The 13072-nt window shown below is 43.7% G+C and overlaps 1 protein-coding gene across 7 annotated transcripts; it reads right to left on the reverse strand.

Annotated features, from left to right (window-relative positions):
* Positions 1 to 759: 759 nt before the first annotated feature.
* Positions 760 to 10882, reverse strand: plekhg6 (pleckstrin homology domain containing, family G (with RhoGef domain) member 6). 7 transcript variants are annotated; one of them, XM_025061879.1, is made up of 16 exons: positions 10262 to 10772; positions 9019 to 9238; positions 8063 to 8194; positions 7706 to 7846; positions 6990 to 7085; positions 6852 to 6902; positions 6439 to 6588; positions 6056 to 6175; positions 4418 to 4567; positions 4203 to 4337; positions 3861 to 3980; positions 3615 to 3747; positions 2889 to 3004; positions 1896 to 2541; positions 1070 to 1835; positions 760 to 963 (listed from the first exon to the last, which is right to left on the reverse strand). In XM_025061879.1, exons 1-16 carry the CDS (start codon positions 10339 to 10341, stop codon positions 783 to 785), a joined length of 3237 nt encoding a protein of 1078 aa, XP_024917647.1. In that variant the 5' UTR covers positions 10342 to 10772; the 3' UTR covers positions 760 to 782. The 7 variants fall into 7 exon arrangements, with proteins under 7 accessions (XP_024917647.1, XP_024917646.1, XP_024917642.1 ...); XM_025061878.1 differs by lacking the exon at positions 10262 to 10772 and adding an exon at positions 10792 to 10882 and having other exon boundaries at positions 1070 to 2541; XM_025061874.1 differs by having other exon boundaries at positions 1070 to 2541.
* Between the last annotated feature and the right edge of the window lie 2190 nt (positions 10883 to 13072).

Consider the following 13072-nt stretch of genomic DNA (forward strand, 5'->3'; position numbering starts at 1 on the left):
GATGATGATGATGATGATGATGATGATGTTGGTGATGTTGAGTTCACTGTATCTGTTTAAATAACGATAGATTATGTTAATAGAGGATACATATATTCACAAAGGGTTAATTTTGTATTATCTATTATTAAGTAATTAATCAATGAATTAATTGTTGTACCTCTTTTAAAAATAGACCTTTTTAAAGATTACAAGAGACAGCCGATTATTAAAGAGTACATGTTATCGATCACAGATAACTAATTGGATATTTAATTCAAATTATAAATAATAAATACTAATTAAAATATTAATGTATTTTACAGATACATTATTATAAATGGCAGTTTATACAGTTAAACAGTTACTATGGATTATAGATGAAAGATTGTGTACTACAGAGGACACCGTATTAAGTGTAGATGAAAGATAATGTACTACAGAGGACACAGTATGGAGTATAGTTGAAAAGATCATGCACTACAGAGGACAAATTATAGAACAGTGCTACATAGACACGTGACACCAACGTCAGCTGCCATAATTCTTAGGGAAATGAAATCAGAGTTCAGGGTCTATTTTTGGACCTGAAAACCAACTGTTGTTGTGGATGGATATGGTTCCAGTGCTTGGTCATCAAAACCAGAGAAGGCCTGTTTTGTAAAAAAAAAAAAAGAAAAAGAAAAATTAATGATGTGTCCTTGTTCCAGGGCGAGAGTGAGTAGACAGACTTGTGTTCAGGAGAGTCAGGATTATGGTTCTCCACGGGTCAGTGGACGGGGGGGGGGGGGGGGGGGGTAAAGCTACACCTGACTACACTCCCCTTCCTCGTACTCTGAAAACGGCTGAAAGTCCATGAAGGACAACGACCTGCTGATGTCCTCCAGAAGACCTTCATCTCGAGGATGCAGATGGTCCATGACCTCGTCGTCATCGAAGCACCAGCCGGGCCAGTCCACGTTCACGCCTTCTGAGAAGGCGACGCTGGAGAGAAGAGAGCGAGAGATGGAAACGTATTTACCAAACACGGGTGACAATATATCAATATATATTTATATATGTATGAGCGGAGCATTTCTGTGTTTCAGACCTGTTTCTGTTGTCGTCCTCGTCTCCATCCACCAGCTCCTCTTTCCACTCTTTACTCACTGTTAGCGCGCGGTGTCTCATCAGCTCCACCTCCTCCTCCCACTCCGTGACGCTGGGCGAGGACGACGGTGTGTTGGAAAATGAGGGGGACGGCGGGGGATATTTTGGTCTTAATTTGGCGTCTTTGACATGCTGTCCTCGCTTCACGCCGTTACGCTCCTTCACTCTTTCTTTTGCTCTTTCCAGAAGACCCTCTAGTGGTGAGGGGCAATGTCCTGCACGGGAATAGGGAATTTCCTGTACTTGCGGTAACGCGTACAGTCTGCCGCTGTGCAGGCGAAGTCCGTTGTCTCCATCCAGAGGGACGGAGGCGCTGCGCTGAGTCTTCATTCTGGGGTCTTCTCTGAGGAAGTCCAGGTCCTGCAGCTCGGACTCGGACAAGGTCTGGGTCTCCGGAGAGTTTCTGCCCTCCATGTGCCAAAACATGCCTTGGTTGGGTTTCAGAGAACCCAGCTTGAGAACACGAAGTGAATCTGAGCTTTGGCCAGAGGGGGCAGCGTTTCCCCTGTTAGGGTGTTTGTTAGAGTCAGAGTGGTTCAAAGATCTCCAGGTTTCTCCTAAACCCGGGTCGAACTGCTTCGACGTCTGGTTGGAGAGGCCCTGGTGGTTGCTCACTGGCCTCCTCTTCCGTAACTTGGGAGAATGTAACGTTTTTGAGCGCCCCCAGGCGGCTGAGGAGGTGCTGGTGTCTCTAGGATGGTTTGGATAGGAACCTTTACTGATGTTCTGGTCCATAAACTGGACGTCTGCTCTCACTGATGCTGCTGGTGGTTGAAATTCAGGACCTTGTCTTAGTTCATTGGTCAGGGGTAGTTGGTGAGTAAAGGGTAAAGTTCTGTCGTCACCCAGTGGGTAATCCACGTCTGGTAATCCTCCAACTAACAGAACATGAGGTCTGGTCATTTTACTGAATCTTGGATCTTCAGCAAACCCTGAGAAGAACAGATCCAGAGGAGGGGACACCTGGACTCTCCTGCTGAGGTCGAGGATCTGCTGATCCGTCATCTGAGACTCGACCATTCGTCCGTCTTCTGCTGCGTGGTTTTCATCCTGATCGCTTCTCACCACCATTTCGATCCACTCGTATTCTTTAGCTGCTGGTTGTGGAGCGTACGCGCTCGCACGCAGCGGTTGGTGGCCGCTGTTCACGGACTGAGCGTGCCAGAAAGGTAAACCGTTGGTGTCAGTGAACTCATCGCTCGCTGGATGGTAGTGTGTGTGAGCTCCTCCAGGTGGCGATGTCCCGTTAACTGACGCTGGGAGAACAACCTCCTCTGAGAGCTCATCCACCAAATAACCCTTTGTCTCCATGAACTCCGTCTTCGGTTCCTCGACGGCTCGGCTCTCCAGGCGGACTTTCCAGTCGTCCATTTGTTTTTTGTCTTCCACTTTTCTCAGATTGGTCAGAGTTTCCTGGAAAGAAAAAAATATATATATTCTCAGCAGACTCACTGAAGGTAAGACGAATGTAACTGTTGGTCAAGATTGATCGCAAACTTTAATCTGTTCTAAATCAACCATAAGAAAGACGTGATCTAAATCTTTTTTATGAACAGGAAGTTAAAAAAAATAGGGGCCAGAATATTCTACAGAAAAAAACAACATTGTCCAGGAAGTGAGAGACAACCCTGCTCAGCCTGGGATTCAAACCCACATCCTTCCTGCTAAGAAAGGAAACCCAGTAAAACAAAATGAAAACGATTGTTTTACAAACACACACACACACACACACGTCTGTGGCGCTGATGTTCTAACTTCACCTTTGCCTGGTGGATGGTGGAGACCCAGGTGTTACAGCTGTCTGAAGAACTGGCTGTAAAAATGTAGACGTTCATGGCGCTCTGAAGTTCACCAGTCTCCACCAGGAGAAATGAAGCTGAGGGACAGAGAGGGGAGAGTGGTCTGGTCTACATGGACTAGGTCTACATGGACTAGATATGTACATGGACTAGGGACAGAGAGGGGAGAGTGGTCTGGTCTACATGGACTAGGTCTACATGGACTAGGTCTACATGGACTAGATATGTCAGGCTACACTCAACTCACAACACCATATGATTTTATCATAATTTTTCTTTTTAAACAAAATGAACGCCAAAGAAATTTATTTAAAAAAAAAAAAAAACGATGATTCTTTATTCGTAAGAACTATAAAAAAAATATCATTCGCAACTGAAACCTGTTGACCTGGCTAACTGGAAAACACTGTTGGTGTCTGTGGAACAAGTTCTTCCCACGTTCTGTTTCAACACCTAAACGTCTCTTAGCCCACGACAGGACCTGACGTCTGGGTTTAATACTGGGTCACAACCAATGTTTTTAAGAGCATACTGCCACCTACTGTAGTGGAGTGTGTAGTGTCATGGTATGACCAGTGACTTTTTGCAGTAACTCAGTTATCTACTCCTTACACCTTGATGTGAGATTTTCTTTTTATTTCAACCGATGTGAATCGTCACAGATTAGTATGTTTAAATGTTACTCACAGCCATCTTTCAGTGCCACACAAGAGGTTTTGTCCAGGGCGAGCGGAGGCCGAACGACCTTGAGTCGCTCTCCTTTCTTCTGGACTTTTGTCATCAGCAGCACGTCTGAGAAAAGCAGAGCGACCACCTCCAGCTGCACCACGTTCAAGAAAAGGAAGGAAATAAAAAACAAAAGTGATGAGAGGAATTTTCTTTCTTATTCTAATTTTATTTTTGTTTTTACAGTGAGACGCTGATCACACGTACTTTGTTGTCTTTTCTGTCTCGAATCTTTAAGTTCTGCTCCAGCAGCAGCCTACGTACGACCCCATGACCTACGCCCCTGACGGGGCAGGTGAGGTCAAACTGACAGATCTCTCGAACATGCTGTGAAAAAACAATTGTTACGAGGATTTATCAGCGAAGGTGCATTTGAAAAAGATCTGGGTTTATATCCAGAAACGTGTTTTCGTGTTCTCCGTAAAGAAGTACATTTTAAAATAGTAAAATGTTTTTGATCAACGTGTACATCTTTTTTTTTGCAGTACATCTGTGGGAGACCACGACCCAGATTCTTTTTCCATTTTCACAGCAGTGTTGTTTTTTTACCTTGTCGATTTCTTCACTTATTCCCTCCACGTCGTATCCCTCCACCCTCTGAGCAGAGATGGAGAGAGCCAGCTCCTCATCCTTCAGCTTCAGGTAGTCATTGATGCTCTCCAGGAAACTGTTCACACTGGACAACTGGACGCAGGAGCAGAGTTTGCTGTGTGTCAGTGTTTACTCTGTGGACAGCAGGAGGTTCGATGACGTCACACTCTCACCATGCCTCTGAGGACGTGCTGCACGTGCGCTTCCTGGGTGTTTCTGAGCACAGCTTTAAGCAGCAGGGGGTACTTGGTGATCCTCTGGTGGGGTTTGGCCTGCATGTCTCCAAGTCGCATACGCTCGCACTGAGGATGAGTCTCCACCCACTGGAACAGAACAAAAAGGGCGACGCTTTAATTTCAGTGATTGAGTCGTCCATTGTTGTTGCTCTGTGGGTGTGGACGCTTGGTTTCTGGTGACATTTTCAGGATTATTTGACCACACAGTCAACACTGCTGTGGAAGTAAACAAATTACATGACATGACAGAGTAGGTCACAGAGTAAGAGGAGGTGCGTGTTAGATGTTCTTTGAAAAGAATGGTACTTTTTAGAAGAAGAGAGGCAGAATATTAACTATAATTGATTATTTATTTATATTTAAATAAAATAAGAATGAAACGAAATTAACCTTTAATCTGATGTTTGACAGAAAAAGGCAAAATTCCAAAGTCCACATTTTAAAACGTAACTCAAAATTCCAAAGTCCACATTTTAAAACATAACTTTTGTGTTTGTTTGTTTGGTTTTTTTTTCTTTTCTTTTTTCCACTATTTCTCTCTATTTACTTATTAGCATGTAGCTCATCTCACTGTAGCTCATCTCACTGAACTCTGGCTAGTGAGAAATTAATTTTCTCTTTTCTACTCAACCATGACAATCACAATACACCGTCAAAACTGTTGAAACAAGGTTAAGGAAAACATTCTCGATGTTATCGAACACACCTTGACTGTAGCTGTTAGAGCAGCATTTAGCACGCGCTCTTTTAGCTTATGCTAATAGCATAAACAATTACCAGCGTTTGGCGGTGCACGAATACATAGCAACTTCAGTGCGCCGTCTTAGCGCAAGCGTCACTTATAAAATAATTTAAAGTTTTTTTTTTTCCTGTCAATAAAAACGTAACGGAAAATATTGTTGTGTTTACTCTATAAGCCATTAACTGCTTTTGTTATTATTTAAAAGTCATAAAATGTATATTTTAAAACCGCCTTTATGTATTCGACTCGCGCTCGTACAATCGCGTTTTAACACCGCTAACGTCCTTAGCCCCGTTTCTTCTACACCTTTAAACATTTGTAGATCTTAATGTTTGTGCTACATTACTGCCACCTACTGGGTCTTTTTAAAAACTGTTTTCTCGCTCACCTGCAACAGTATGAAAGAAACAAAACGATGCCGAGGGAAGATAGAACATAGAACAAAAATGTGTTAGTTAGTGGGTGAGTTAGTTAGTTAAATATAGTTTTAAGTTATGAAAATTAAAATAAACATTAATATTAATTAAAATGACAGTTATGATTTTTTAAATTAATAAATAAAAAAAACATTTTCTACAAAAAAAAGTAATTATGTTAATTAACTGAGGACAGTTTTGAGTCTTCCCACCAACGTTTATGGGAAGCAAACTATATTGTGGTTTCATATCAGTAGGTGAACGTCACATGGTCACATGTGGTAATAAGTTTTAAAAACGTCATTAACCACATACAGCCACTAATTTGAACACAGAAAAAAACAGATCAGCACAACCAGGCCAGTGTGGGCGAGTATCTGTGTCACTTTAGCATGCCATGCACATTAAACCCCACACCTGACACACCTGGACGTAGGTGAGGAAATGTGTGCTGCTCTCCATCTGCCTGCGTGAGAACTCCAGGTTGTTCTCTTCTTCCCAGCAGTACTGCAGGTACGAAGGAAAACGCTGCGGGAACTGAGAACAAAGAGGAAAAACACAGTCATCGTGTAGAAAGTTACCGTCGACACAACTGCAGTTTTCATCTGGCCTTCACTCACGTTGGACATGTTTCACACGTGAAGACATTTTGTTCTTGTTATGATATAAAAGTTTGCAAACTCTTGATTCTTTGTTTACCATCAGGGTTGTGTTTGTGGTGTTTAGTTTGTGATACTGCTTCAGTGGAAAAAAAAAAAAAAAGCTGTGAATGTTTTGACGCGTACTGAGAAAACCTTTACCTGGAGACAACCGACCTCTAACCTCATGGGGTCAAAGGGTTGACCTGTCCTGCGGACCTCGTCTAACATGGGGTAAATCACCTCCTGCCAGAAGAGCTGGTGTGAAGCGATGATGGAGCTGAGGTTAGAGAAGAGCAGCTGAGGCGTCACCTGTCAAAACCAAAATCATTTCAAATATTCACATTGAGTCATTTTCAAACTGGTGAGCTTTGATATTTTCATCATTTCAGTGGAAATGTGTCGGCTGTGCTACATTTTCCATTCGTGCTCATGGGTTTCTATTTTGGTTCCTGTGGATGTTCTGAGTGCAGACGTGTGTCAACAGTGGAAAATCACTCATGTGAAGTGTGTCGACTGTTAACTAGGTTTGTGGGCTGTTCATGTAGATGAGCCTGTGGCGTTCACTCACTGACCTCCAGCAGAAGTCCGTGCTGGTGCAGGTTGACCAGAGCGGCGATGACCAGCTGTTCAAGGCAAACACAGGAGTTTGGTTTAAAAAAAAAGAAAAAGAAAAAAAAATCTATGAAAGCGACTCTAAAAATCTGTCTTACGTCTTTAATGATAATGAGCTTGTTGATGTAGGTGAGCTCTGTGTGAACAAACTCCCACAGCGCCTCCTGCTGGTGTCTCTGCGTCTTTGCCATAATCTGACCAGAAAGAGAAGGAGGAAACGTCAAAGTGACTGTTGGTAAATTTATCGATACAGTTTTTAAAAACAAAAGGGAAGTCAAAGGCTCGGTGGGAAATGTTTTGATGAAAATAAGACTGAGAAGAAGAGCGGCTTCATGTTTCTGACACTATTTTCATCCGCACTTGTACAGAAACAGGTCTGTGGTTTTGTTGTCTTCCTCATCAAAACCCTAAAATACTTTAAAGTAACTGCAAACAGTTTCTCGTCAACAGAAAATCAATTTTTATTCTTTTTTTATTCTTACTATTTTTAATAATCACTCAAATTCTTGGAAAATTAGTAACAAAATATTATTTTAGCACAAACAGGGGTTTTTTTTAATTAAGTTTGCCTTTTGATTTTCACAAAATACAAAAGGCAGAGACAAAACTGCAAGGACAACAGCCGAGGTCGGAGCCACAGATTTGGATTTGTCACAGAGGGACAACGTACATTAAGGAACATTTAAAGGTCAAATGTCAATGCTCCCTATTGTAGCCAAAAGGCTATTTTTTTATTATTGTATTTATTTCCTAGTCATTATTACCTGGGGAGTTCATTTGTATTAACTGGACTAATAAAGGCGTGTGCTCATACTGAATGAGAGTGAACGATATCCGTCCAGTTCTTCTCCAGCGTCGTCCCTCCACTCTCCTCCTTCCATTTCCACTTCAAACTGACGGGCACGGCGAACGCCTCCAGCTCCTGCTTCAACACGTCCAGCTGAGCGCGCTCCTGCTGAGTCAGGGGGTGAAAGAGGAGGGGCGGGGGTCAACAGTGTGGGGCCTGTCTGACGATTTACTGACTAATTATTTTTGGTCAGCAGGTTTAAAAAAAAAAGCAGAAGAAATGTTGTTTCAGTGACAGACGTGGGCGGAGGAGCCCGGAACAAGTCTGTATCTGTTTCCAAACATGTCAGCATAAAATGTGACGAGTCGTGAGACGAGTTCATACCTCAGAGGCGATGCTTTTGTCAGACACTCCCTGACTGAACAGGACCTGGAGCGCAGACCTCGGTCTGGTTCCTGCAGACGTTCCTTTACTCACTGTTGCAAAGTCAGTCACGACTTTTTGTTTGGTCCGTCGCTGGAGGATCAGACAACGTCAACGACGGGAGTGATGAGCAACACAGCAACAGGCAACCTCGATATTCAACATTTTTGATCTTCCAGTGATGTAACCAATACATATGTTAATGATTCATTTTACTGTGAATTTAATTTAAGTGTGTGATTCTCACACTGTGGTAGGTGGGCCACTGGTGGTACATGAGCCTCCACCTGAAGTTTATAAATACTGGTGCTCTAACCTCTCTCGTGTGTATTCAGTTTTATAACTGACTGTATGTGTCAGGTGTAGTACTGAAATACTATGTGTAGTACTGCAATACTGATGTACTAATGGGCTGAAAAAATATATATAAATGACCAAAGATGATGATAAAGATGAGTCACATATTTATAAAACACTAATGTTTATTTTCTGCTCGTCTGTGGATTTAGAAAAGTAAAGTCAGGTACCTGTTGTACAGTAGTACTACTACATGACTTTACTTTTTAAATAACTAACAGTGATGCATGTGAACTCAGTTTTACTCCATCTGAGGTTCATGGACCATGGATGGTCCCTGTGATCTAAGTCCTACTTTACACCAGTCTTAGCTGAACACTGTGGCTCTGTGCTGCCGTGTTGGTCCTGGAGAGACAAGTACTTTATACTACATCTACACGTAGTCTGCTGCAGAAACGTTTCAGAACAACTGCTTTATGTAGTACTGGTACTTCACAGAGTCTGTGACGTATCACCGATATCACCGATCACCAAAACAAAAACCAAAAAAAAAAAAACAAAAAAAAAAAAACAAAAAAAAAAAAAAACAAAAAAAAAACCCTGAAGGCTCCGTCACATACCTGGTAGCCCAGTGTATTAAACTTCTGTTTGTCTGCTGACCCCTTGTGGTGATAATTAATATCTGCAGCTGATGTCGTCCCGTCGACCACGTCCGCCTCTCTGCTCTCACTGTCCCGCGGTCTGTCCACGTCTCCACTGTCCCTCCACGGCATCGAACCTTCGTCCGAATGCGACTCGTTTCCACCTCCATTGTTCACATGCAGGGGTTTGGAGGAGAAGCTGTGGAGAAGCGGACAGAGTCAGAGACAGGACACGGTGTCAGGGGACACAGTACAGACAACCGTGACTTTATTAAAGATGAATCTGAAGCTTTTCTTTAGCTGCACTGAAGAACTTTTTTCTGACAAACTTTTTTTTTGTCGGTGAACTGATCAACCACCGTGACCGGGTTCAGCCAATCAGATGACATCAAAGCAATTGACCAACGCAGGGGTCATCAACCACCGGTCTGCGCACCGGTGCTGGTCCGTAGGTCATTTAGTACCGGACCCAGTGAAAAAATGTCCTTGATTTACTGACAGACTTCATTCAGAAATAATCCAGTCAGATCCCGTCACTGTTTTCATTCAAAGATAATCTGTCAATGTTTCAGAAACAACAGGTCAAAGGTCATTCAGACTCTGATATCTAAAAGATGTTTGATTCACAAAATCTAACGATCCTGCAACGATGCTGCAGCTGATACCAGGTGACCGGTCCCTGGTACAACAAAGGTCAGGGACCGCTGGTCAACGCTGGTCAACAGAAGCTGCTGAGGTTCAAACTCCCATCAGTGACGATGATGATGATGATGATGACGATGATGATGATGATGATGATGATGATGATGAATCCCGACTGTCCGTCATATCCGTTGATGGAACAGGAGTTTCTGTCCTGATGACGTCACAGGGTTCATACAGAACAGTCAACAAAAAACATGTCACTGATGCCGCGGAGCTCCGTGAGTTCCGTTGACAACCTGCTCCATGTCGTCATGACCACAGTCAGTACTGACCACAGTCAGTACTGACCACAGTCCAAGTCTATGCAACATAAATTGGCCCCGAGTGTCAAACACTAACGATGTCTAAAAGTTAAAAAAAAAAAAAAAAAAAAAAACCGTTTCACCGAGCAACGCGGACTCAGGTGACAGCAGCTGTGTGTGTGAGTGTGTGTGTGTGTGAGTGTGTGTTTTTACACCTTCCATGTGTTTGAAGTGGACACCGACAGTTTCACATGACTCCAGCTCCAGTTACAGACCTCCGTGTCCCGGCCCGTGTCCCGGCGTGGACTCTGTGTCTCGTACAGAAATGCGCCTTTATCTTCATCAACACTGACATTTCAGAAATGTTGTTTTCATTCCGCGGCTCCACTTCCTGCTCGATCGAAGTTGTTGGGACTAAAACGGCTTCAGCTGCACTCGTTAATTCATTAACACCGAATTCATGCTGTTTTTTCACAGACGGACTTGAATGAACAGACGGCAAACATCACACGACTGACGCAGGTGCCTTCATCACTGCGTCCTGGTTGTTTACCTTCACCGTCCGTGACCCACTGAGACACCCCACTGTGACACCCCACTGAGACACCCCACTGACCCACTGCCGCTGGTTCTGTCCGTTTGAAGGAACACGAGTGGACATCTGGTCAGCACAAAAATCCCACAGAACCATAAAAAAAACCCTTCAACTTCCACAGGAGCTGCTCCTCTCACACACACACACACACACACACACACTCACACACCTGCAGTTAAAGTTCACACCAGATGAAAACGCTCGACCTACCTGGACTTCGTTGGATCCATTTTGTTTCACCGAGTCATCTTTGGTTTCTGTGAGTTTCCTCCTCTCTCTCTCTCTCTCTCTTTACCTTCACCCCTCCCTCCGTCCCTCCCTCCCTCCCTCTGCTGTTCTCACCTGCCTCCCCCTCCCTCTGCAACTAGCCTGACGAGAACAACTGGATTCTGCCGCCAACAAATCAGAGCTCAGGGTTAAAGGCTCACGTCAGACGGAGTTATTGATCACTCGGGGTCTGAGGAGGTGGCGTTCAAAAAGGTTGATCTTTAAAAAAAAAAACCCCAGAGAATTTCATTAAAGTGAAGCAGGAAAATAGAGAGAGTGAGAAAAAAAAAGATTTAAAAGAAAAATGACCAGTTGTGAGGGAAAGGTCATGACCTTTCAGCTGATGATTTAGGGTCAGAGTCTCACAGAGGAATGTCGACGTTCACTGAGCCTGGAGTCACACACAGGCTCTTCATCCTCACGACCCCCACCCCCCCGCTCCTCCCCCGACCTCCAGACCAGGTCACAGTGAAACCCACAGAGACACACGTGAGGAAACCACGGGTTTATTAACGTCCAGACGTTTGTTTGTATAAAACAGTTTACAGATAAAAGTGCTTCCAAAGAACAAGTTTCCAGTCGGAGGAGACAGACACTGATTCAGATCTGAACGTGCAAGCTTGGACTGGTCTCAAAGAAAAGGACAAAAAAAAAAGTTACTTGGCTGAGAGAGAGAGAGAGAGAGAGCTAGAGATACACAGAGAGAGAGAGAGCGTCAAGGTGTGTCCTGTTTTTTCATGGTAATGAATAAGACTTTTACAATGTGAAGTTGAAGAATGCTAATGAGGCTGTGGAGAGTTTATAAAACAGGACAGGGTGGGAGTCACTCCTGGTTCTGCCTTTAGTCACTGCAACCAGGAAATACTCAAACATTACCAGAGTACTGCTGTAAGTACTGCAGTACTTTACGTTTTTTTTCCCACATCCTTCTGCTAAAAACAATGAAACCCATTTTTAGTTGTTTTTTTTTTTGTGCCTTTATGAAACAGAGACTGTTTAGACAATGAAACCCATTTTTAGTTGTTTTTTAGGACTGGGACTTACCCACTGACACTGACCCCAGGTGACCCCAGGGTCCAGGTGGTTTTAGGTTCTGACCACTTACATTTCTAATGTAACAATAATTTACTAAAATTAAATAGAAAAAAACTCTTTTTCTACAAATGACATTGATTTCATTCACCTGTTTACTCTTGGGTTCTCAAAGTGCGGGGCGTGGAGCTATTATGGGGTGACAGCAAGGCAAGTGAGTTTCCACTGCACTGTTCGGTGCCATGGTGAGGGGTTGGGGTCAGGGGTCGGGGGGGTCATCAGACCTGACGATGTGTTTCTTTAGTTTAACACTAACACCAGGTTTGTAGGAATCACAGCTTTAAATAAAGTGTAAACTGGTTTAGTTTGAACTGTAGATCGGGGGGGAGGGGGGGAGGGAGGAGGCGAGAGTGGGAGGGTCACGTTTACAAACAAAACCATTCACACTAATTCACACTAATGGAATAATAAAAAGACAAACTTGGTCAAAGTGATCAGACTAACTCCAGATCGTAGTCGTACAGTACAAGGATCTTCACTCAGTGAAACTCCTCACGTTTTTTTTGTCCGTAGTTCAACTCCGGGTCAACGCTCCTGTTAGTGATGTCATCAAAGAGACCGACTTCTGACAACTTCCTGTCAGCTGCAACTTTGTTCTCTTCCCTCTTCCTCTGTCATTAAGACAAACTCACTGAGCTCATCAGTAGGGGGCGCCACCAACATTTAAAAACCTTCACACAATGGTATGAACTGGTATTTCACAGCAGAAAATGACAATTCGATTCTCTCATCACACTGTAAAAAAAACACACAGCTACAGCCACGAAGGTCCGCGGGAAAAAGTAGAACACATTTGAAACGTCCAACATCCAAACGTCCTCCTCTGTGGAGACAGAGTAGGTAGAGAAGACAGAGGCTCCGCCCACACCGGCCCGTGTGACCAGATTCTACTGACCGTTCTGGTTCTGGTTTCACATGGACTGTGTTGACACACACACACACGCAGGTCAACGGGGAAGTGAGGAAGTGAGACCTGGTGACACCAGCTGATTGGGCAACATGGGCAACAAGGATCAACCTTGAAATCCACGGACTGCTGGTTCAAATCCTGGCAGCCATTGAAGTAAAAACCACTGCAGTAGCGCTCACAGCGGTGTTCTTTTAGATGCTAGCTGTCTGTGATGCTAGCTGC

The sequence above is a fragment of the Cynoglossus semilaevis genome, chromosome 13, assembly GCF_000523025.1.
Source record: "Cynoglossus semilaevis isolate Cse_v1.0 chromosome 13, Cse_v1.0, whole genome shotgun sequence".
In the NCBI taxonomy this organism is placed as follows: domain Eukaryota; kingdom Metazoa; phylum Chordata; class Actinopteri; order Pleuronectiformes; family Cynoglossidae; genus Cynoglossus; species Cynoglossus semilaevis.

Bases quoted from the DNA above. Each gene is read 5' to 3' on its own strand.
- plekhg6 (XM_025061874.1), bottom strand. From the start codon at position 10,341: ATGTCAGTGTTGATGAAGATAAAGGCGCATTTCTGTACGAGACACAGA. The intron at 6,903-6,989 runs GTAAGACAGATT...TGCCTTGAACAG, and splicing joins AGCTCATTATCATTAAAGAC to CTGGTCATCGCCGCTCTGGT. The intron at 4,338-4,417 runs GTGAGAGTGTGA...TCCTGCGTCCAG, and splicing joins AGCACGTCCTCAGAGGCATG to TTGTCCAGTGTGAACAGTTT.